Here is a 26,379-nt window from a genome sequence, read left to right as displayed (position 1 = left end):
GTCAGAAGCATCTGTCATTTCTCCTCCTAAACTATTAGGATAGGAGCACATTGCCTTTCTAGACTATCCTTATTACTGACAATAAGTGATGGAAAAAGATTAGGTAAGATTCATACAGCAAGCAGGCACAGGTACACTCACTCCTTTAAATTCATCTTCATTTGTTCTAACCTTTTCAAGATCCTTAACAGCTTCTCACCTAGCTCTTTGCAATTCTAATGAACCATTTTCCAAAGCAAATAAAAACCTTCCCGTTTCATTTTCACCAAGTCAAGAAGGTGGCCAAGGCCAGGGTCAGGGGCTCTTTAGCATGCCTTCAGTTTTTGTTCTCACTAACTCCCTTCCCTGACCATGCAGGTCCAGCTGTTCTCAGCACAGCAGGGAACACGCCCACCCCTCCACGATGAAACGCAGTTCACTTCTCCCACAGACACTCAGGGAGCCCACAGGGGAAAGGCTCCAATGGAGGAGGACACTCAGCTAGCATTTTACTTGTCTTTAAAAAATACAACCTAGCTGTAAAATTGGGAGGGCAGGAAATAGAGCAGTAGTATCACTCCTTGTATTGTCTCTGTACCTATGCTCTCTAATCTCTATTAATTTAGCAGTAAAATATCAGCAGCATCTCCAAGATTTTGGTCTGCAACCAAATTTTAGTTACAGGCTATTTAGCTCTCCATTTAAGTTCAGATCCTTGACATACAAAGTACTGCTCTAAGAATGCTGGCTTTTAGTGAAAATGTCACTTTTGCCAGGAATTTTACCCAGAGACCAGGCAAATCTGTTATTTGTCTACGAATTAATAATCTGTAAGAAATTTTAACATTAGGCTGCACAACCTTTTCAGATCCTGAAATAATTTATTGACCTCTATGAACGCAGCAGAAGAGGCGAAATGCTGCAGTATTTTCTGAAGACAATCAAGAAGACTCTGCACTTCAAACGTATCTTCTGCAGGAACTGCTCAGACACCTCCTTCCAAGCCCCCAGACACAAAAGAAGGAATCATCACTAAGAGATCAGAGCCTCCAGTTCTCTTTACCTGAAAAGATACCTAACTGTACTCTTTGATATGTGGTCCCTTAACCTTTTCCTCCTTAGTGAATCCAGTGCTGAATTTCATAACTGCACATAACCTAAGTTGATAAATGCACTTTTTGGTTTTTTGCAACTGTTTGTGATCTAGCTAAAATAAACTACATGAAATTGTCCTGTGGTACAGTTTGTACTTCTCTCTCCCACAAATCAAAAAGGATCATCTTTCCTCCAGTGCTAACCAACCAAGTTACAGCTAAAATTAATATAATTGTTACTTCATATATAAATCGTGACTGAAGTAAGGTTTTATTACATACGAACTCTTGTTCTAACAAAGTTAGATCCATAGTTAAATTAATGCAGGAAAAAAACCCAAACATTTTTACTCAAGGAAATAAACTAATTTAAATTGGACGTAGGAAAGCTTTCACTATCCCACCCCCAGCAGAATTTATTGTTATGAGCTATAAAAGCACTGTTACAAGTGTCAGAATCTTACCTACAAAGAAAATCTTGTTCCATAATGACCATCTATAAAGACCCAACTTCTCTAAATCACAGGAAGGCAAACTTCAAGATAGATCAGCTGAGTAATAGCCAACTGATAGCTGAAAAGTAACCAGCTGTAGCACTCTCAAACCATGAAGAACTTGCAATACAGGCTCATGTTCTAACAAAAGCTAGATCGCAAATGAAGGAAAATATTAGGGCCTGGTGAGCCCCATCAAGCAAGGCCAGGGTCTGACTGCTCTCCCGAGTCCCTGATGAGAAAAAGAGCCAGTGATGACAGGCCTATATATCACAGACAATCAGGTGCATTTGGGCTGGGCTGGGCTGTGACAACGACCTGGAATTCCAGAGGGATGGAAAGGAGGCAGTCAAGGTCAGGAAGGTCATAAGTGCCCTCTGTCATGACCCATCCTCTGCCCTCCCTCCTGCACGCACACATGTCCCTGTGACCTGTCTGTCCACACACGCACACGCTCCGGCTCTCCCTGGTGATCCCGCAGACCCTACGTGAACATGTCCTCAAGAGCACAGGATTTGGAGACAGACAGGACAGACAGGAAAACAGGACACAGCGTCTGTGGGGTGGGATTGTTATGTTTGTTTGAATCTAACGTGGTGAGCACCTTTCTGTGAGCAAAATGAATGAGTCAATACCTCTACACTGCACCAACAGAAACGAGGTGTGGATGACAGATGACAAAAACTCGGAGGAAGAAGGAGACAAAGTCAGCAAAAAGTGATGTGGAGTGACTGGATAAGAAATTGTGGCATGACAGAAAAAAAGGTAAGTGCTAAATGACTAGAGTGAGTTTTAGAGGGAAACCGCACATGGGATTATGCAAATGCAAAATACAGAATGCAACCTGATGCAGGACAAGGGGCAGGGATGTGTACAGGAGAGACAACACAAAAAGAAGGACTCAGTGGCCAACTTGACAAGGTCACACAGACTACAAAGTAGGAATACTGACTCAGACTTGAGACAGTAATAAATAATTTGCCAGGGTATGTAAAAGAGCTTTCTCTCTTTAGGTTTTTTTTTCAGCCCTGTGTAGCACTGTTCCAGCTTAGCTGAACAGCTGGAATCCAAAGGCTGAATGATTCCCAAGGGTCACAACCCTCATAAACAGAGCTAACAAGTTCTTCCCCCGAAACAAGGTTGTGAGGCAGGGAAAAGCTAAGAAGCTCTCCTGGTACATAATCCTGACTGGTTATACAACTTGAGTTTCACAGGAGATACAGAATCCCCATCTCTACCTCCTAACCTGCTGCTACATGAGGAAAAAACCTCCTACACCCTGTACAGAATTCAATTTTTTTATTTCTTATGTTAATGCTCTGTCTACTAAAGCACTGAAGAATGCCCAAGTACTATGGCCACAGTAAAGCACCACAGGCTCAGCCTTCAGACAAAGCCAGCAAGACACAACTGCTGCCAGCAGGGTCTGCTTTGGCTGCTTTCTGCTACGAGCTCCTGCAGCAAACTCGTCAGGAACGGTGCTCCTGCAGGATTTGGCCATCATGCCCAAGCATTATGTTCTCAAACCATTTTCCATTCACAGCTCACTCATTTTGCAAGGCTTTGCAGTTCATCTCATCTGATTTTTACAGCGCCAAAGCAGAGAAACATTTTATATGAGAATTTATTTTTCTGTGAGAAGCTGGTGTATGTCTATCAGCCTGGGATCAATACAATGCAACAATCTCCTCAGATAACTCTTTCACAAACTACTATTACTGTCATTTTCACCAGGACATAACATCATTCATTAGCCACTCTTTAGTAATCAGAGTTCTGCATTCCAAACTGTTATTGCACTTCTAACTTGCATCCTTTCAGCATCTAAATAGTAGTTTTTCTCATACTAAGAAAAAAAATTGCACAAAAAAAACCCTCCCCTGACAAAAATGGTAGCTCAGACTATAAGCTACATACTGCTTCTGAGCCTGTAAAAATGTCAGTTGTGCTCAGACTGAACTTTTTACCCAGTCTGACATAAATCTGTCATAGCCTGACAAAAGGAACTTCAAATATCCACAGAACCTTACTGGCAAGTCCTTACACACCTATAAATCTTTAACTCTCAGATGCAGGCTTTTAGTGATGTCCTCCAGTAGATCTGGTACTAAGAGGCTTGCTCAAGGTCACACAAGATAGCTGTGAGAAAGCAAATTTGAAAATGTTTACAAGACATTTATATATGTATCTCCCACTTCTCTTCTTTTCCTTTACAATTCAGCTGTTTTGTTTGTTTGGTTGGTTTTTTTTTTGTAGTCACCCCTCCCTACTGCTCCAAGCCATTTAATTTTCTAAAAAAGGAAAGAAAAGAATGTCAAATCAAAATAGCACATACATCATTTTTATAGTGCTCAACAAAGGAAGAATCCTCTCTCAATCTTGCTTTTTCTGTAGAATATGCAGATACGTTACTTCCCAGAAAATTAGGGAATGTATCTTCTTCTTCAATTACTGCTAAGAATCATATATCACTTTACTAGGTGATGACTTCAACCTATAAAAACATACAAAGCTGTAGATCTAGGCGAGGGACAAAGAACTCAGCAGTCTTTGAAAATAACATTCCTTAATTATTTCCAGAGATATGAAGACAGCACTTAGACCTCGTCCCAACATAAATATTGCTTCTCACGCAGAATTATGGAAGTGTTACGTTTTATAACATTTGTAAGATTGGATTTGAACAAAGGAGGAGGAACTATGTCAAATTCTGAAAGCCACTGCAGTTTAACTTGGCTCTCTTGGAGAGGCGTGACAAAAACCTGCCAAATAAACAGCAATGTGTTTCACATGGAGTGGGCTGAATGAACTCATCCCGTGATGACAGAGAACTCAGGGGCCGATGACAAAGCTGCTGAACACTCCTTGCTACCGAAGAGCCAACATGACAGAACAGACACCTGCATGACAACAGGGGCCTGAAAGGAAGCAAACCTGACTAGCCCTGTTCCAAAGCCAGAAACCAAGCAATTAGTTCAGTCAGCTACACTCACATTCCCGAGGAAAACAACTACAGCAAACAATGAAAGAAACTGTTTTAACCATCTAGAAGTAAGCCCAGGAATGTGCAATAGCCACCACAGCTTTGTCCAAATCAAGTCTTGTCAAATTAGTCTGGATTTTTAGTCACAGGATTAGCAGCAAGTATCTCAGAATATGACTAGATTCTACCAGCGTTACAGGACTTTTGCATAAATAAATGGGAAAAAATTGATTCAATTTCTCTGGAATCAATGGAGATCTCTTCAGAACAGTTACCAGCGATTCTCTGCAACTGCAGAAATGCATGAAATCATTTTCTGCAGGGGTCTGTTTTGGTTGCCCCACTATGGAGCGTAACTTGGACAAGAAAAGAGAAGAGGAAGGGATTTCCTGAGAGGCAGAGAGGACAAGGAACCATTACTGCACAGTAGGGCAGGATTTGAACTCACAGCAGTGTTCCTAAGTAGGTGTGCTGCCCTCAGACAGGAGACACTGAGGATAAACACAACTCATCACATGTAGGCAGGAGCAGTCAGCTGCACAAGGTATGATTAGAAACAACCAAATAGGCAACACTTCACAGGAAGGTGAAAAGGTTCACCTCACTCCTGCTGTATAAAACTGCAGCTTTGTTTTTTCCCTTGAGACACTGCTGCCTAACACAATACCGCAATTGTCGTAAAATCAGCTATCACTGTTTCATTAAGAATCATTCTCCTTAGACTCTGACCCCATTTACAACCCCCAAATTCTGGTTTTATTCCATATTAGCATATCACCTGAACTATCATTCTATTTCATTAGGAGGAAAAAAATAAATTGGTTTCCAGTCTACTGAAAGAAGAGAGTTCTAATCTTAGCCACTACTTACCACTGAGATAAACCACCCAACACATCAAATTTCATATAGGAGACATACATGGTACCACAGCAAATGTTCATGTACAAAATCAGTGGTGTTTCCAAGTCCCCCAGGGGAAGCACTAAAATTCTCTACAGCTTTTAAAGTCATGCCCTTTTAACATTACTTCGTTGTCTCTGTAATTTAATTTCTTGCTGAAGATCTCATTTCCTTCCCACTGTAACACTCAATTTTGTATTGTTTGTTTGTTGTTAAATTACCTGGGGACTTCTTGAACATAAAGCATCATCCATCCTTGGCTCCCAAGACATTTCAGCTACATTTATCAGAGACAAGACTAGACTGGAATCTTTTATCCAAACTGAAGACATCTTGGGCACAGCCAAAACTAACTCAGTTGCACAGAAACAGCAATAGTGTGAGCCTTGGAAAGATAAGGGGAGGCATTACTTTTTTGCTCAGAGGTTTAGCAGCCATGCAAAGATGAAAATCACACACATGGAGAGACAAATTAAAATCATTCAAGCCTGGAACTGACAGACACAAATCCAACTGAACAAGGGAGCTGTTCAAACTATGGGAAAGGCTGGGCAATGCTGATGGGGGATATGAAAGTCTTCCCCCTACCACTCTGAACAGATATAAAAAAATGTAAGCACAGGGAGTATGAGCACTTTCAGGTGAGCAGGGCAAAGGTAAACCTCTTCAGCCCTTAAGCAGGCCATAGAGATACACAGGACAGACAGAAGCAAGGACCAAATGACAGAGCTATAATGACGGAATTACTAAAACAAGTCTGGTGCTGAGAACAGCATTGGCATAATTTTTCATTCTCTTAGCTACCAAGACTAATTTGTTGTTGGCTTTTTTTAAAAATGAATTCATAAATCAACTATTTTAATTACACAACAACATGACAGATGTTGTTCTTATGTCAAGGGGAGATAAGCAGCTAGAATACTGGAAATATTACCTATAGTCTCATTTTATAATCAATACAGTGTGACTACATATTAAAGGAGAAAACAAAAGAAGGCTTTTTCAGAAATCTAATGGGAATCAAATGCCTATATGTCCTTTAAATTACTTTGGAGTAAAGTACAAGGCTTCCTGGAAAATTCCTAAACAAGATCTCAACATATCCAACCATAAAATCTAACAGATGAGACAGTGGTAGAGTGGTAAATACTAAAGTGAACAAATTCACCCATTTATTAATCAGGATGGCAATTCCAAAGACATAATTCTATCTTTATCCTTCAACAAACAACCAAATGTACTGTCATTCATAAGTCTGGAGGAAAAAAGAAGTGAATTTTCATTCACATTCATTCAATAGCACGAGCCATAAAAAGATCCATAACTCCTGCCCTTTAATTTGCATCTCAGTTATTTCACATCTTTTCAGAAGGCATGGATAATGGATAGAAAGGCTACAAGCAGTGATTGATGTACTGCACCTCCTAAGTAAGCCCTCTCAGTAGTTGATTGTCAAAAATGATTGTTTGTTTTCTGGTTTGAACTTGCCTGACTTCCATCCATTGGCTCTTCTGATATCTCTGTGTACTAGAATAAAGATTTAGTTAAGTACCTCTATTCCTGACATTTCTAAGCCATAACCTTTTCCAGATAACTTAAGGAGCTCAGTCATGCAGCGGTCTATCACCATGCTTGTTTTCTTGATAGCAAGTAATTCATCCTGAACTCCCTCCAATTTCCAGCATACTTTTATAGGGTTTGCCACAAAATAAACCTGCCACTTGATAAGTGAGAATCTCTTTCAAAAACTTGTCTCCTGCTGCTGGAGTGGAGCACTTCAGTGAACAAGTCTCATACTGTGCTGATTTTTGCTGGGGTACAGCTGATTTTCTTCAGGCTGGGCTGTGCTTTGGATTTGTGCTGAAGCCGTGCTGCCAACACGGGGATGTTTTGGTCGGTGCTGAGCAGAGCTCACACAGAGCCAAGGCCTCCTCTGGCCCTCACCAGCGAGGGGCTGGGGGGGACACAGCCAGGACAGCTGAGCCCAAGTGACCCACGGGATGTCCCAGACCATGTGGGGCCATGCCCAGCACACAGAGCTGGGGCAGGAGAACAGTCAGGGTGATGGAGTTTGTCTTCCCAAGTCACTGTCACACATGACGGGGCCCTGCTCTCCTGGGGATGGATCAACATCCACCCAACCATGGGTAGTGGGGAATCAGCTCCTTGTTCTGCTTTCCTTGTGTGCACAGCTTTCCTTTAGCTGTTGAAATTACTTTATCAACCCTCAAGTTCTCACTTTCACTCTTCTGATTCCCTCCTGCCAAAGTGAACAATCAAAGGTGAAGAATAAAAGCACATTTAATCCATTTTAACAAAAAGAAGTACCATTTGCAGAAGAAGCAAGTCTTCATTCAAAATTAAAACTTTCAAAATGTAAATTTGACCTGTATGATCATAAAGCCAGCTGCAGCAGTGTTAACAAGGGACTGTGTGAAACAGAACAGCAAATGGCTCTGCTCCACCTTCTGGAAGAACTATTTCCCAGGAGCTAAGTAAAATACTGTGTGCTCCTTAAATATCTTTGATACAGCCCTTAACTCCTTCAGTTTCCAATACAACTTCTAAAAACATTTCTAAACATAGCAAACATTAGAAAAAAATTGTAAAAAAAGAAAAATTTAATGGATTAACCAAAATTATTTCTCATAGATTCAGTCTTTTACTACACAATTTCCTCGAGGGCATACAATCAACAGCAAACAAGCAAACCTTAAATCAGAATACTTTACAACAGGATACTGCTTTTGTGTGGGTGCACATACTGAAGTCCTGCTGTCAACTGTAAGATGATGGCTGGAGGCTTCTAGTCAGAACCTGAGTGTCTTTGGATTACAGCCAGCACTGCTACGGGCATCCTAAAGGCACTGTTAGCTCTAAGATCAGCAGCAGCGGTGGCAATTTTTCAGCTTGACAGGTGCTAAATACCACTGAACTTCATTATAAGTCCATTTTTATTGCAGCCATTGCCCAACACTCCTTCTGTGACCTTACAGCAAGATATTTATAATACACAGCCTTAAACTAGTGCCATTCCAGCAGAAGGATATATGGACAACTTCCCCTCAACAGCAACAAAGACCCATGTAAGAGAAAAGGAAGCATGCACCTACTGCAGCATCCCAAGGGCACAGCTGGGACCTGTCACTGACTCCCATCTTATCCCCAAGTGCTTTACCATTTTGTTCTCTCATTTCCCCTGAAAACATTCATATTGCAAAGGTGTTAATATTTAGGTTGATGCAAACCAATGTAAGCTTTACTTAGTTTTTATTGGAAACATTCCAGGAAGTCACAGAACAAGAGAACAAGTTCTAGTACTCATTGTGGCATGTAGCTGTTCTTTTTAGTCAAATTTCAGAGATGAGACTCTGTAATTTCAGTATCAAGGAAATCAAAAGCTTGTTTTAATTCAAAGGATTGCCAGAGTCTCTCCTGGACAAGAAAGAAAATCTGCATTTCTCAGACACAGGTATCTCCTGGCACATTTCAAAACAGCAGCCTGGCTATAAACAGATATTCTCAACCCAAAGGGATTTCTCTAGTGGATGCAGCCCAACCATCACCCCAAACAAGTCTGCCACTTGTACACTGCTACCACTCATAGAAGTTTGATCTATATTTATTAATCAGAGTCGATGTGGGACATTTTGAACATCCTTTAAAAAGCACAGCTTTGATTTCCCACTGAGGAAGTACCTTGCTGTATCACACTTCATGGCTCATGTCTGAAGAAAAGGTATAGAAGCAGATGAGTGCATTTCTTTCAAAAGCAACACTCATTGCTTTCAGCATATAAGCCACTTGTTTTACCACCAATGGATTCACACTCAGATCATATCCAAACGTTTGTCTCCAAAAAGATGCAGTTACACTGCACTTTGCCAGAGGGACTATGAATATACCTTTAACATAATACAAGTGCATATAAATTGTTATCAGTTAAAAGTGAACACTCCACAAACATGTCCCAAACTCACAACAGCCTCAGTCCCAAACCAGGTCAGTGATTTTTGCACATTAATACAACAAATTCTCTATCTTTTCACAAAATGACTACTTTCTTTTTATGGAGGACAAAATTCAAAGCATCTTCTACACTAAATACATACATACATGCACTTTTCAAATCCCTCACTGCAGATTGTCCAGCAGGTTCTATTGAAACGAAAATCTCAGCATCAACAAGCAGATAAAACACTCCTCACCATAGCCACGTAACTACTGCTGAGATAAACAATGCAAATTAACTAAGACACAGGTAATCTAATCAATTACCTGATATAAATAGCTGCAAGTGATCTGCCCCAAGTGCAGGAACTGTTTGACAACACTGACACCAAGTGACAGAATTCAGAAAAACACAAACCACGACACCCACACAGAAATGTTACAGCTTTTACCTTTATGCTCTGGAAGAGGTAAAGTCATATTTTATCACCAAGGGAAAAAATTAGTGAGTACCCATAATGAGAGCTGGTATTTTCGCATAAGCTATGTATAACTGACAGAATATCCAACATTAAGCACATGTTAACAATTCAATTTAACTTTGATCTTGCAAGCACAAGTCAAAGACCATGTACACTTCAAAGTTTGATGTATAATAACCTCATAGATTAATTTCTAAAGAAGAAAAAATTAGTAGTTTGCATGCACAGGAAGTATTGGATTCCATTAACTTATGTGAATTTGGTTAATTTTTCACATAAAAGATTGCAAATACTACTTCCATGCACTTCCATTTAGAAAATTACACGTTAACGCAACTTTTAATGTCTGCTAAGTCTCACTTACTTGTTTTGCCTGTGATCCCCTGTGTAGAGAAGCCAAAGCCCAGGCAGTGCAGCACCATATGCATTAAGTAGACTTGGCCCCCTCGTGCTGCCTCACCTGACACTGCACAAAGCACAAAACTGACAGAGCAGTCCCTCCATCAGACACAGCCTTTTCACCACCCACCCTGTTTGTGCCCAGCAGTCTCACACGCTTCCATGGTCTTACCTGCTGACGTTTGTATGCCAAGTAATCAAGCTTTTCCAGATCTTTCTGAAACTTTTGGTAGGTTTTCTGTAAGTCAGACTTACTGGATACATTTCTTAAAGATTCAAATGTTCTTTGAAACTGTGAGGGAAAACAAAAAAAAAAAAAACAAAAACAAAACAAAACCAAGAAAAAATTAACATTCATACAGTTGCTGTGTTTCACTCTGTATCACAGTTATTTTCTACTACATGCTAAGGCTATTGAGCTTTGCCACATCTAACCTTCCACAGTTTTGTTTTGAAACCAATCACAGAATTCAAAGCATTGCACATATGCCCTCCTCAATTAAATGAAATCATCTAACTCCATAGGTTAGATAAAACACAAACAACCAATCTCTAAAGGTGAGTTCTTTTCCTATGCCAAGTTCCAGGAAGTAATACATTCACTTACATTTAAATACTTTCTTTTCCACTAAGAAAAGTGTATGCAACTTTATACAGGCCATGAACTCATTCTATCAAGCATTAACAGTAGAACTTAGAAACCACAGGGTGCTTCTTATCAAGTTAATTTACTTAAGAGTAATTTAAGACTGCATAATGTGGGCAATGTGCTCACATTCTGCATGAAAACTGTGACAACTCCCATTATACTTCATTACAGACCTTCCTTTTAAATTTAAAACTTCTTTCATGCATACACTATTATTAAAAATAGGACTGGTATTTTTCAGAGATGCACAACACCAGCCCAGCTGTAGGAACTGTAACAGAAAGATGAAGGTTTGTGTCAGAGGAGAACTGGAGGTCCAGCTTCCTTGCTACCCTCAGGAAATCATGAGCCTTCTCCTCTGACTTGGTGTTTTCCCAGCTGGAAATACTCTTCCTCACCTCAAGAGCATGTGACAGCTGCAAAGCTGCAGGTAGCTCAGTAGTATTTTGTTATCACTGTGATTACCATCAGAAGCAAGTGTGTAAACCTGTATTTACACTGATATAATCAGGAGCAACTACACACTTGTAAATCCTTCCAAAATATTGACTGAGCCTACTGCAGTTCAGGGCCTGTGGGTGATGCTCACCTTGCTACCTGTGCCTAGGGGATGAGGCAAGGGACTGCATTCCAGTCAGGTCTGGAAAATCAAGCACTTCTGTAGTCACTACAGCCCACATTTCTCTATACCTTTGCTTAAACTACAGCCACTCAATCGAAATTATAAACCACAGGAGCATAAAGGGGAAAAAAAACCAAAGCCAAACCTCCACTCATCTTCTGTCCTTTAAGAAGCTGGCAACATAACTGACAGCCAGTGCTGATCATGGATGTGGAGTGCTCCAGAGCCCCTCAGTCCTGAGCATACTGTACCTGATGCTGAACAGCCCCAGGTACTTCTCCTTAGGGATAATAAGCAGCTGCAGTGGATTTCCACTGGCAATTTACAAGTTCCCTGGAATCTCCAGGCAAGTTAGCACCTCTTGTTTGCCCCTCTCCAGCCTTTATTTCAGTCTCACTGCTCTCCGAACCAACAGGCAAGTTAAGGCAGTGTTTTTATCTGTTTCTAATTTATCTTACTCTACCTCATTCAGCACTATCAGAGGTTAACTGGAGACTTTCTAGCTGCATTTAAAGTGTTTACTACCAAAAAATAAAATAAAACTTTCTTACCCAAAGTATATGTTCCTGAATTCTGTACTCAGAATGGCTGAGATGGCTGACAGAATACACATGCTAAGACAAAACTGCAATACTCTGTATTCTTTTCTGTTTGATTTCATTATCTTCCAATTTTTGTATAATTTGTTGTTTTCAGATTTTATCTCTGCTCCAGAGCTGCTCTGAAAGCCTTCCATTTGCAACGTTTGCTTTCATGAATTCCCACTCCTGGCTAACTCCTAAGCTGGAAGCAACTTAATTACAACATTTGCAAACAAGTTGATAAGGTGACCAAAAGCACTCCATAGTCCTTGCTTTTTCTCAAGTGTGTGAGAAACAGCACATAAGGGCAAGTTCATCATGCACCTTCTGCTTCAAACCATGACATATTTCTCCAGAATTTAGCCCAAAGCTGTTGCACTCTGTTGTAGGATTGAATAACACAGGAATAAGATTTCCACTGATTCCCAAACTCGCTAAATAAACATAAGGTACAGTCTTTCCTTGAGGTGTCATTTTTCTTTTAGATAATCATCAACATGTTAAACTACAATACAGTTGTATCATTGTCATCCTTTTAAGGATGTACTTAATCCCACAGCTTCAATTCTTCATTAGCAGGAGCTCTGCTAGCAAGATCACTCACTTCCTCATGTCCTGCAGCAACCAGAACATTAATAATGCATTTGGCTCTCTGGAGAGAGATATAAGAAGCAGCATGAGAGCATGAGGAAATACAAACCAAATGTATAAGGGCAACATGCTTCAACAAAATTGATGGGTAACTGCCAGAACATCCCCATCTGTCTTTAGATGCAAGGGAGAAACACTTTTTAAAAATTTAACTCAGAAGTAAATAAAAAATCAACCAAACAATTTTAAGAAAACATGGATATGTTCTTTCCACTGCCATCAGCAGGAAATCAGAAAACTGTGCCTTGGACATACAAAGGTTATCAGCATATGTGTTAAAACTATATCTGGATCTTTCAGCATCATACTTCTATCAGCGTGAACCAGCATTTGGGGGTGAATGGTAGAAAACCTCTCTCATCTCTTCTGTCTAGAAGTAAAAAGAAATATTAGAATTCCTGTTTTTGCTCTTACCAATAACCAAATATAAATAATCATAAGAGATTCACAGAGGCTCTTTTCCGCCTGTCACATTTTCAAAGTGCTTTGATTGGTTTCTGGAAGCTGAGAAGTAGCATTCCTTTCCTATTTTGCTCTCAGTGGCACTACTAGGTAGCTACCTGGACTGATTTTCCCTCCATGATGAAATTGTGTATCTACGATTTTATCAGAGCTGCTTCTGTTTGCCAAGTTACCACAGATATCTCCACAGCACAGACAGTGCACAGACAACCTCGTACCTTAAAGAGAAGAGCATGACCTTATACTCACCAACACCACAGCATTCCTTCCACAGGAACCCCAGACCCACCAAATGCAGCCCCAGAGGCCAGTGCCCTACAATGCAAGGTGGATAACCCAGCAGCCCCCAGGTCCCCAGCAGGCACCATCGACACACGGCCGAATGAAGGCTCCGTGCTCATCTCACTGGAAACCAGCACACAGTGAACGCTTCAACCCAGCGAAGCAACTCTCACTGTCCCACTCCAGCTATCACAAAGCAATAAATACCATCAGAACTCTGAAAGGGATGACCATCACAAATGTGGACGGGCCAGAAGAGTGTTACAACACAGCCTGCCTGGAAGTATGATGTTCCTGATTAGTGTAAGGTAATGTCCTGCAGTCTCCTCTCAGACACTGACCACGGTTTATCTAATTAGTATGACTGTAAGCATCAGGACTGAAAGTCCTGTGCTCCCACATCTTATACACCGCAATGTCAAAGATGAAAGGTGAGCGGTGACTGAAGTTTCTCCCACAGTAAAGCAGATTAACAGCTGAGAATCCTCTGCTGTCTTTATGAGTTCCTGACACAGCATTTTTGAGGGTTTTCTCCACTATCCTTCTACCTGCATTCAGGAACTTTGGAAATTCTGCTCTGCTGTCACATGTAATGAAAATGAGGCAATGAGATCAAAGAAAAGAGGCTGAGACAGAGTGGCTGCACATTTCAAAAGGAAATCATATTAAACTAACTAATCATACTAAAATTTTGATACTGCTTAAGCCAAAATTTATTACATTTCATCTTCAACAAGAGCCATGAAAATTAAAGGCTTACCAGCTAAAGAGGAGGCCAGGACACAAAATTATGAGATTATAAACATGCAGTGCAAAGTACTTCATTGCTTCTAATTCAGAAAGGTGGGAAGCGACATCATCAAACAGAGAGTACAAAGCTATATTCCTGGTAATGTCACTGGCCTGAGAGTCCAGCTCTACCAGGAGGATGTAATCAAAGGGCCTGCTGCACTTCCTTTACACAGTTTCCTTCTACACATCTGGTCCAGATTTAGGGCCAGTGCTGCAAAAAGCCACTCTGGTATTCAGGGATTAGGAGAAATGGCTCTTTGTTAGTCTAGAGCTTCTCAAGTCCAGGAGTAATTGTATTTCAGAGTATCAATATTATCATCTTCCACTGCACAGGGCAGTAGAATAGCACTGAACTATTTTTTCCATTGGTGAAATATTTCTCTTTATTTTCATATAGATTAGTATGAGTTGAATTAAGGACAAGAAGCAAATTTAACTTCATTTTGACATAAGGAAGCTGTCCATTGAAAAAATATATCTTCCTGTTTTGACAAGGTACTGGTTCTTTAAAAGCCTAAATTATACTAAATATACTATTTAAATTACCCAGAGATATGGTTGGAAGAAAACCATTGACAACCTCTCTTAAATTCCAATTACTGAACACACATACTTATGAGAAAAAAGCTGCTCTTCTCATATTTTGCTGTAATTGAATGGGCAATGTGCCTCCTTTGGAGACGTTTACAGAGAGCAGCTCACAGCTTTTTCATTCAGAAAATATCAGATGATTTTGCTGAGATTTTAAGAAGGTCTGAAGACATACACTCTGATGATAAAGTAGAGACTGTTTGTTTTGCATGCATTTCCTCCTGCCTCTGAAAGCATAAATGAGTTACAAAACAAATTTCTCTAGATCAGAATGATCTCTGCACACTTGAACTGTTGATTAGACAAGCCATTCTACATTACACCAACTTTGTTACTACACTACCAATAAATAATGTGCCAGGAGAAGATAAATTCCCAAGATTATTTTCCCAACCTAGGATTTGCCTTCCCACATTAGCACTCTAGAGAAGGAAATTTCAGATCATCACTTCCATATTACTCCCTATAAGCACAGCACTTCAGTGGTGTGTGCTGCTGTAGAGGCCAAACACAGGACCAGACACTCCCAAGGGAAGCCTTTAGCAATGTTCTTTCCCTGACAGGTTCCACGAGAGTCGACTGCAACGGAGCCCTGGTCACTGACTGGAGCATGCAGACATCTGCACACTCCAAACAATTATTTCAAACAGGCCTCTGCTTCTCTAACATCCCACCTCCCAACTTCATCACCAGACACAATATGGATTTCTCACTCAGTTGTACTTCTGAGGACTTCAATCATTGTATGAACCTCTGCTACAAGCCACCTTTATGTTACAAATCTCCCCAAGCTTTATGTTTACAACTTAACATTCCAGTCAGAATTTATCAACTCACAGCTTGATAATTATTTATTTTTACAAGTTACAAAGGAGCAGTCAAGAGGCTCCTCTAGCAAGCACAGAAATGGGTCCAGATTCCTGCTGCATTCATAAGGACGCTCACTTTGAAAAAGACAGCTCTTAAAAGCAATTCTTTGGAAGCTGCTTTTCCTCTGTTATTTACTGCACATCACAGAGTGCCACAGAAATTGCAGAGTGTGATGACAAACACAGTAGCCCTGATTCCAAACAACTGCATCCCACATAGCACAGACAAATCTCGCACTGGTAGCAGGAATCTCTGATGAGAAAATAAACAGGAGTATGAACCAAAGGAGAAGCCAAATCTTCTCTCGAAGACTCCTGTCACCTTCCTAATACTCCTTATGCTCCAGAAGTTCCCCTGCCATGGGAGTGACTCACACCCAAGCAAGGAAAGTGGCAAGAAGCTCAAATTCAATCTGGCTACTGCTGTAAGAAACAAGGTCTCTATGAACACATTAGGAACAAATGGAGGGCTAAGGACAATCTCCATCCTTTACTGGATGCAGAGGAAAAAACAGTGACAAACAAAGAGGACAAGTCTGAGGTACTTCTCTGTCTCGGTCTTTAGTAGCAGGACCAGCTGTCTTCCAGGTACCCAATGCTCTGAAGTTTGGCACAGGAAGGGGGAGCAGAATGAACCCCCCCCATTGCCAAAATGAAATGTTTAGTGACCAGCTACACCATCTAAGACTCACACAGGTCCACGTGCCAGAGTGATTTCCTGGAGGGTCCGAAGGCTCCACACAGGGATCTGGATCAATTACGCCCAGTCCTGGGAGTTCAACCAAGCCCCTAAATCTGAAGCACAGGGCATCCCAAGATACTTTGCTCTTTCATTCCATGTAACCCTACTGATTTCCTGCATTTTTAATGCTGATGAATACTCTGCAGGAAAGGGAGGAATAGGCAGTAGCACTACGCTCAAAGGGCGCAAATCCACAAGTTGCTTCTTATCTCTAGCCAGTCTCTTTTTTTCACTCTGGCAGGAGTTTTAAATAACTCTAAGCAAGCATTTTGTAAAGATCATGCTGTCTGCAGCATTCATGAAAAATATGAAGACTTACACAGTAAATCTACAAGCATGACAGGGAGGGGAAAAAGGCAGATAAAACATGTTGGCTCAGCATGATCTGAAACCGATGTGAGAAAGACAGACTGCCAATGCTCTTTGAATGGAATTCTCCAAACCTGTTACTTTCCTGCTGGTCTCTTGTGATCAATAAATTTAAGCAATTCCATTAGTCTGTTAATTCACTTAATTAAACAATATCGAGCATTACTAACCATAATGGATGAGCTGCTAACCAAGGTCTGAATCAGAGAGTGCAATACACAAGACAGCCCTTTGTCTGGCCACACTTTTCCAGAACTCAATTGTTTCTTTAGAGACTTCAAACTCTTTAAGCATGGAAACTCAGACAGAGATAGCTACTTATTTAAACTCTTCACTGGAAAAAAAAAAAAGTTATTTAAAGAAGGAAAACCTGTCTTTTTGGTGTGATGTACTTTATTTTTTCAGTGAACTCTAAAAGGATCTTCTTGTTTAGACTGCACCCTCACAGTCTTACAGGACTGTGAATTCCATAAGTGGCCAGAAGCGTACTGTGCCAGAATGTGATCAGTCACAGAGAGTTTGTACCGGCATCTAGTATGCCTTATTATTTACACACACATTTATTCACTCTTTGCTTGGTGAAGATCTGATAGAATTCATTAAACAGCCAAAATTCTCTCCACTTGATTAGCAAAACTTCTAAAAAAGCTGATTTCCTGTTCCCAAAGCTAGGTTTTTTGAACATTTGGTTTGAAATTCCTGAGAGGATTATCAAATCCTTTCAAACTCAACCTGTTATTTCTACTTTTGAAAATCGTATTTCAGTATTTTTGAGACAAAAAATATTCAGTATTTTCAGCATTACACACTGTTTAATACAAAGACTTCATTATACAGAATTCAAAAACTCTCCTAAGCCTAAGCAAAATGTAGAGAAAACAATATTGTTCGAGACTACATAAACTGGAAGGAGATAGCTGAGGTTCACCCTTTTTTTCCTAGATACACATCCACAGGCAGATGTGACAGGTAACCGTGGATGAGGCTTTCTATGACACCCAAACACATTCTCTTTGTTTTCTTTTTCATTCCCAGGCTACTGAGGCAATTAAAGTTTAAACCTCCAGACTGTATTCTGTCAGTAGAAAAAGGTATAGTTTTAAATGTCAGTGTTGGAATTCACTAATTTCAGTCAGTAATCAAGACTAAAAACTTGCAGCACTCTTTGCTAAATGAGTTTGAAAAATGTTAGATATTTGAATAGGTAATTCCCCATTAAGTACTTCTATATTGAGCAAGATCTCACTAATACTGTACAGAGTTCTTTGACGATGCTGAAACAACTTCCTCCATTTTACACATGCAAATAAAGGTCCTTGATTAGAATTTTTATGTCTTTTATTCTACTATTACTTTTTTAATTTTTCAAATTAATTTTGGCTTAGTCCTTTCTAATGTCTTCATTCTACCCCATGAAAATGATAGTGCCCAGAGACATGGAAATAAAGAGCAATGAAATTTCCCCTCTCTTAAATGATAACAGCTGTAATACCCATGCCTGAAGAAGAGGATAATATGGTAGAAGTATTAAGGTTTTAGAACTAGTGCAAAGAAAAATAGCTAATGACTTTTAAGGAGTTGATTATCAAGGCATATGAACATGCAAAACCCAAGAATATTAGAGCTGATACAGCAAAGACAAGGTCTATTTTGACACTATGTGAATACAATGTCTTTTTGTGGGAGCAAGTCCATGTTGAAGAAAAACTGAATTCCTAAAGGAGTTTTTAAGTATAATGATTTCAGTTAAACACTTAGAATAGAGCCAAGTTGAAATTAATTAAAATATTTAATTGCATTTAAATCTGGCTCAGTTAGCTGTGACCAAAAGTTGTTAGAAACTGAGGGATGTTCAATAGCATATGTTGAAATTACATTAGGTCGATTTCCTAATTGGATGTCAACATTAAAAGACACCATTACAGCTAATACCACTGTTGGCAAGTTCAACAGCCAGGGCAGAGACTAAATAAATATGCGAAATGTAACACTCTCCTCTAAGAACCACGGTGAGTCCTTTTGCACTGGCATTGCTGAGAGTGTTATACCACACTCATTTATTCTGAGGGGTCATTTACAAATTCAGCTCTCCCTCTCTCCCTCCTATTAAGAGGAAGTATAGAAGAGAATGACAATTTAATGGCACTCTTTTCAGTGCTGGAGCTTTTCCTGAATGACATTGTACTCCTTCATTGTTTTCAGGGGGTTTTTTTTGTTTTCATTTTCAGAAGGAAAACATGAAGTCATTTAGACAGATGCTCAGAAGTACTGAAACTCTAGCAAAGAAAACCACCTAATTTTAGTTCTCTCACGTAAAACATACTCAATACATCTCAGAAGAGAGCATCTAGGATTATGAAAACAAATATTAGAAATGTAATAGATTACCACGATAAATATCATAATTTAAGAAAATTTTCCATGAAGAGTACAAAATACATAGGCCATTCCTATCACAGCTGACAAATTTAAACATATAGAATAACAGAGAAGCTTCTGCAAGTCAGTGTTAATTTAGCCTGTGGTGCATCTCTGGCAGTTGTCAGTGGCAGATCTTTCAAGCCCAGTATTGAAACCCACACAACATTGTTTTATTATGAAATACTTTTCTACTCTGAACTGGGGCCAACTTTTCATTCTCAGCCTCACTAAACTGAACTTGCTTCAACATGGTCCTCCAAGTCACTGTGTTCTCTTGTGGCATGAAGCATTATGAGAGGTAGCACTGATTACTCACCTCTGCCCCGAAATATTAGGAAGTCAACAGAAATTCGTGTTTTTATCAGTCTCTTTTAAATTACCGAAAGTATTGGTGAGAAAAAAAGGAACCAAAAATAGTGCAAGTATGCTGAGCTGCAAGCAGACGAGTTTCTTTGGTCCTTTACAAATCTCACCTAGAATCTACAGCTGCCCCAGCTGCCCAGGTGTTACGGGCAGGACAGCAGCAAGGCTCGAGCACAGAAAGCTGCCCGTGGCCAGGAGCCCTGAGCAGACCCGGAGTGGCTAACAGGAGCCCAGGGCGGGCAGGGCGTTACTCACCACGGCCAGGTGCTGCAGCAGACACGCCACGTCCACCACGTCGGCCAGCACGAGCAGCCTGGTGACGGCGGCCAGCAGCGAGCGCGCGGCGGGGACAACAGCCTGCCGCCTGGGCAGCGAGCAGGGGTCACTGGTGAACGCCTCTGCCGACACCCGCAAGGCCTCACCTGCAAAAGAAACACCAGTGTCCTCAGGCTGGACCGCAACGCCCACAGGAAAGGAAGCCACTGAAGTTCCGTCAGCTGTTTGCCAAGTCACGAGTACTGCCAATAAATCTGGCATCTCTTTTGTTGCCCTCACACCTTGAAATGAAGGTCAATTATTACACATCGTGCAGGGTAATGTTCCACATCTTCCATGATGTTCCCTTTCTGTTCTACAGCATCATTTAGGTCTGAAATCATTTCCTTGGCCTTCACACTGTTACTCTTAACTGCACACAACAAAGCCAGGGGCTTTGTTAAATTTTTCTAGCTGCTGCTTACTATATTATTACTATGTACTTTGGTGTCCTTGCTATTAAATAATTCCTGGTCACAGAAGGGAACCAAATATTGCTCTTCTCACTACAAATATAAGTTAATGGAATAAAAACCTCATACACTCAAACATCTGACTGACATAAAGTGAAATCTGTGCCACGGAGGTAGTGACTGCCAGCAGACAACAATACACTGCTCTCCAATGTGAAGTTTGGTAAATGAAATTCAACAAAACAGACAACAGTCACCAACGCCATAAATACCTGAAGCGGGGGGAAAGGAGATAGAGCCAGACTGTTCTCAGTGGGGCCCAGCAACAGAGGGAGAAGCAACAGGCACAAAGTGACACACAGGAGATTCCACGTAAGCATCAGAAGATGTTTTCTCACTGCCAGAGAGACTCAGCAGTGGCACAGGCCAGCCAGGAAGGCTGTGGAACCTCCATCCAGGAGATGTTAAACGCCTGACTGCACATGGTCCTGGGCAGACCGCTGGCCCTGCCTCACTTGAGGCATTGGACCAGACAACCCTCAGAGGTCCCTTGCACCCCTCCACATTCTGCAATTCTGTGAGCAAACACAAGTCAGAAGGGTCTGAATATGTCAGAATATGACCAAGCCCTTAGAAATGAGTGTAGCATAAGCTGGGATGGCCAGATGAACACATAAAATCATAACCCTAAAATAGAGCCATGAGATGCAGGCTAGACAGATAGGAGCTACAAGTATAAACAGCAGAAAATGACAGCTCCAACAACATGATGTTAAATCTTTCTTAAATTGCAGTAGACAGCATGACAGTCTGATGCAATTTAATCTATTTTTATTTTAATTCCCATCAAGTGGGTATTCTCCATAATTACATTTGTCACAAACAATGAAACACAAAATATGCCCTTTAAGTGGCACAAGTAAGAATTCAGACAGACAGCAGCATTCGTAGTATTTCAGTTATTTTAGACAATCAAACAAAAAGCAATTCAAAGAACCAGAGCCAGGATCTATCATAACTACACAATTACAGTCAGGCAGATATTCCCAAGACTCTGTTCAACACACCCAGATAGATGACTCCCAAAGTAAATGTGGCACTACCATCAGCTGATCACCTACTGACAGCTACTGCCTTGTCAAATGACTGTTACTTGTATGTGCCTACAAAAATCTGCTCAGGCACAGGGAAATGTAAAAACACTGTCCAGCCACAAGTAATTTTTTAAAAAGTTAGAAGATTCTTACACTTTATCCACCACCAAAAAGTTACATGAAAATCCCTTTAAAAACAAGGGAACTGTGAGCCTGTTGGTGATCAGCTGACAGCTCGTGCCAGGCTGTGTCTGTACAGAGGCTGCAACAGGGCCAGCAACCACAGGCAGTGAGCGCCCCTCAGAGACAGCACTCAGCGTAACACTGACAGCCAAATGCTCTGCACTGGTTTAGGAAAGACCAACAAAATTATGCTTCCTCCTTCTATTTCTTTGAACAGATTTTCCTTCTCCTTTTGAAATCCCATCCAAGCATCACATTTTTCTCTCTTGTATTTGTTTTCACAGCTGGCTTTCTCCTCTCATTTTTTCATTTTAACTGCAGCAGTGTGAAATGCACATGGAATGCAGTGAATTTTATGCCATTCTTGTGTCCTTCCCACAAGGAGGTACTGTTGCCAAGAAAGTTCTGTCACCCACTCCTGAACTGCACTATTAGAGCTGATGGCTTTACAGTTCCAGAGAAACACAGTTGACATAAAGGGGGACAGACATACCAAAGTAGAGTAGAAAGAATTTCCAACATTTCAGTCTCAGACTTGAGAGAACAGAAATACAAACAAACAAGAAAAAAAACACAATGGTTTATAATACAGAATCCTAGAATGCTTTGGGTTGGAAGGGACCTCAAAATCCTGTAGTTCCAATCCCTCTGCCATGGGCAGGGACACTTTACACTATCCCAGGTTGCTCCAAGCCCATCCAACCTGGCCTTGGACACTTCCAGGGATGGGGCAGCCACGGCTCCTCTGTGCACCCTGTGCCAGTGCCTCAGCATTTTCACAGTGAAGAATTTCTTCCTCGTATCTAATCTAAAACACCCTCCGTCAGCTTAAAGCCTTTCCCACTTGTAGAAAGTCCCTCTCCAGACCCCTTGTAGGACCCCCTTGGGTTCTGAGAGGCTCTGGTGATGTCTCCCCAGAGCCTTCTCCGCAGGCTGAACAAGCCCAGCTCTCTCAACCTGTCTTAACAGCTCAATTCCAGTGATCACCTTTGAGGCCTCCTCTGCACTGGCTCCACAGGTCCACGTCCCTCTCATGCTGAGGGCCCCAGAGCTGAATACAGTATTCCACATGGAGTCTCACCAATGACAGAACACTTACTAGCTCTTACTTACACTACAGCATATGCAGCCTCGAATCCTGCAGGCATGAACTAACACATTAAGCAGAGTAAGTACCAGAGCAGGTTGGGAGTCAAGGTCACATTGCAGCACAGAACCACCTACCCTTTCTAAAGACCAGATTAAACAATACAAGCCACCAGTACCATCACCTGTTCTGTTCCTACAAATTCCATCTCCATCTGCTACAGCAAATAAAAGGATTCTGCTTCAGCCAGCCAGCTGAAGTGACACTATCAGTGTCAGGGCACAGCAGATCAATACCTCCTGCATGTTCCTAATATTCAACACTGTGATAACTCAGACTCTCACAATAGCTTTCTGGAGCTGTTACAGGACATTTCTCTCCTGCCACACAGCCTCTTACTCAGATACCACTGGATTCTGTTGCATTGCAACTATTTCACCACTGCCTATCAGGAAGTTCCACTTCCACATCTCATCCCGTTCTTCCTACTGTGTAATCAGAGCCACTACACATCCCCATCATGCCTCACGCCCACCTCTTCATTCTCCCTTTCCCACTCAGGGGCCCTGATCCAGTGCTGCTGATGTCAAAAGCTATTCTCCAGGAGATCTCTTCTTGGTTTGATGAAAGGAGTGTACAGCACAGATTATTTAAAGCCATTTAAGTTCTGCCTCCCAGAATGGAAGTCCCTTAGATGCAGAATACACACATGTACCTCTTCATGTAGGATGAGAAATTTAAGTTTACTTTTAAGATGAGGGGAGGGACAAATAAGAACACAGAATAAGAATACAGAAGATCCCTACATCCTTCCTTTAGTAAATTCCCTTTTAAGTAAGCTCTCTATTTCTTGCCAGTAAATGGTAGTGTTTTCCATGCCATCAAACTCTTGCCTCCTCTGTTTAATATCAAAAGACATTAAATATGGCCATTCAAAACATCAAAGTATTTGTTAGGATTTCCTTTTAAAGAGTAATGTAAGGCTCAAAATGTAACTCCAGCAAGGAACTCACTTTCCATTCACTGCTCTGTGTGATGACAAGCTTATCTGGGAACACACTTGAGCATGATAACAGCTAAACAAAAGAAACACAGACAGTGCAATAGATAGAAACAAGGCAGACAACAACTGTTGTGTTTCTGACTATATATAGTCAGTCAGCAATGGCAGTAAATACCAAACATTTCAGTTATGCCTGTGCAACTGTTTGAGAACTGTAAGCCATCACATCTTGACATAAATGCAAAAACTCATCATCCTAAGGATAGCGTTAGACTTCAGATTTCTACAACAACATTTCACCACATGAACAGCATCACTGCTTTGCCTTAAAATTGATTATATCTCAGAATCAGGACATAACTTTCAGCTGATATTCAGTGTCAGAAGCATTCAGGGTTGAACAATGCTCTTTACACCCTTTGCACAGGGGTAAGCTATTCCACAGAACACTGAATTAGAAGACAATCTTTTGAAATGCTGCATGCACACAAAATCTCAGTGAGAGATTTTCAATATGCTTACTTTGGGGTTTACTACACTATTTTAGAATAAATCTGTGGACATAAGTAACCTCTAACAAAGCTTCACCAAATCAGATCAACAGGAAATCATGGTAGTTCTTCAGTTCTAGGCCAGTGGATTCCTGGATGATGCATACAGTCCACCACCCACACACCTTCCTGCTGACCCATTTAGCAGAGTTCCAGAAGATGTTATCAAGATGCAGGCAGGCCTTAAAAAGTACTTTCTTGAGAGGAAACAAAGAAAAGTGCAGAGAACCTCTATTAAAATGATTAGCTCCAAGCTTATAAATCTTTGGTAAAACTTTGCAGATGTCAAAGGAAGCAGACACTGTATTTATCCAGGTAACATGTCTGTCATCCATTATAGCAACACCTTTTTCAGAGGTCACTGACAGAATTCAACTGAATTTGAGACTCCAAACTCTCATGTACTGACAGTGCCAAAGCAAGCTCTAGTCAGTGAAGCCATACCCATGTTGTGATTTCTGAAGACCATGAATCACACCCAGATTAATTAAATGCACCAAACATTACCCCCACTCTTCATTTTTATCCCATTCATTTGCTCTATTCTCCAAAATTATTATGAATAGGATTATCAGAGGCAGACTGAAATAGTCTATCACTCCTTTAAAAGGAGTACCAAATGAATGAGCTCCAAAAGTAACAAAGGTAACAAAGGAGCATTTTCACACTGGTAATTAACATTCAAAAGGAGTGAGTGTTTAATGCTCCTGTTGCATCCCCAACTGAGCAAGTTCAGCATGTGACACAAGGTAAAACACAGGAGGAGGTGAGATAGTGTTTATTCTTTCCAGATCTCAGTGGGCAAATCTGAGTTTGGTTGGTGTGAGTGAAATTATCTAAAGCATTTCTTCAAAATTCCATTATCTAGGAAATACAAACTGTAGCCATGCGCAAAGCTTCCTAATTAATTTAAGATTGTATTAACAGAAGTACCTGCCAGTCACCACAGAAAATTAAATACTGCATGCTATGACATGCATGGCAGGTGACTGCATGCAACCATGGCTGCTGAGCCACATCCCTTCAAAGAGCTTCAAGTAAATAACAAGAGACATTTAACAGCAGCAGAATGTGGCCTGAATAACAGGCAATAAAGTTACATAGATGTGGCATACCACAAATTAAACAAAGCACACAGCTTCAAAGGTAAAAGTATCTGCAAAATTAAGAAACTGCTACCTTTTTACAATTGTTTCAGCAGTTTCTTAAAGCTCTGTGCAGTTTGGCAAATCCTTGAAGGGAGATGGGGCAACCACTCACTTCATCATTGAATAATGATAGCTGATAACATGGACTTAACTCCCTTTTAAAATGTATGAGGTATATATAATCTACTTTATGTATTATTTATTTTTGTAGTTACCTCTGGTCTTGGCTGAGAATCAATAAGTAATATAAAAATATTTCACTTTTTCAATTTCTCTATGTATAAAAATCAATGTAAAGCTATATATTTTATTCTTACCTTGTGTTATCAGTCTGTAATGGATGGGCTAACATTTTAAGAGTACTCCAAAATGAATGATTTTGCGAGAACCTCAGCTGCTCAGTGTGACAGATAACAGTGATACTTGCTGGTCATAATGCTTTTAATCACAAAGGACCTTAAGGTATCTCAGACACCACATGCATAGATCAAACTCTAAACCACAGCCATCTCTGGGTTCAGAGGAAGCCAAAAGCAAGTAATCACTGCCCTGAACAACAGCAGAGAGTCAGAAACCAGCCCAGCTGCATGTGCAAGACACTCAAATAAAATAAAATAAATTTAAATGTCAAGAAAAAACTGATAAGGTTCCATCTGTAGTAAGGGCAAGATGATATAATTAAAACATACATGAACTTTAACTTGTGATTAAGTGTTTGGCTGGAACACTTTTAGGATGTTGCTCATGTGGCTCATGGCCTTCGTGCTCACCCAAATATTCCCAGTTTCCATGGGGAAAAGTAAAACTCCAGAAAACAAGAAAGAGCTTGAAAGAGAATGGCTACAACATTCTCTGCAGGTCACAAAAACTACCCAGTTCTGGGAATCAGGTTCAAAACTGAGAGATTAA

At 40.6% G+C, this 26,379-nt stretch overlaps 1 protein-coding gene across 1 annotated transcript in view; it reads right to left on the bottom strand.

Moving 5' to 3' along the window:
- The window catches only part of CTNNA3 (catenin alpha 3), a 419,849-nt gene that overhangs the window by 377,766 nt on the left and 15,704 nt on the right, over nucleotides 1-26,379 (bottom strand). The window contains exons 4-5 of the mRNA XM_063406388.1: nucleotides 19,932-20,098; nucleotides 10,455-10,574 (exon numbers count right to left, since the gene is read on the bottom strand). Coding sequence (XP_063262458.1) covers nucleotides 10,455-10,574; nucleotides 19,932-20,098 — 287 coding nt within the window. The remainder of the gene's footprint in view (nucleotides 1-10,454; nucleotides 10,575-19,931; nucleotides 20,099-26,379) is intronic.

This window comes from Prinia subflava, chromosome 9, assembly GCF_021018805.1.
Source record: "Prinia subflava isolate CZ2003 ecotype Zambia chromosome 9, Cam_Psub_1.2, whole genome shotgun sequence".
Classification (NCBI taxonomy): domain Eukaryota; kingdom Metazoa; phylum Chordata; class Aves; order Passeriformes; family Cisticolidae; genus Prinia; species Prinia subflava.
This window is presented reverse-complemented; position numbering and strand designations above follow the sequence as displayed.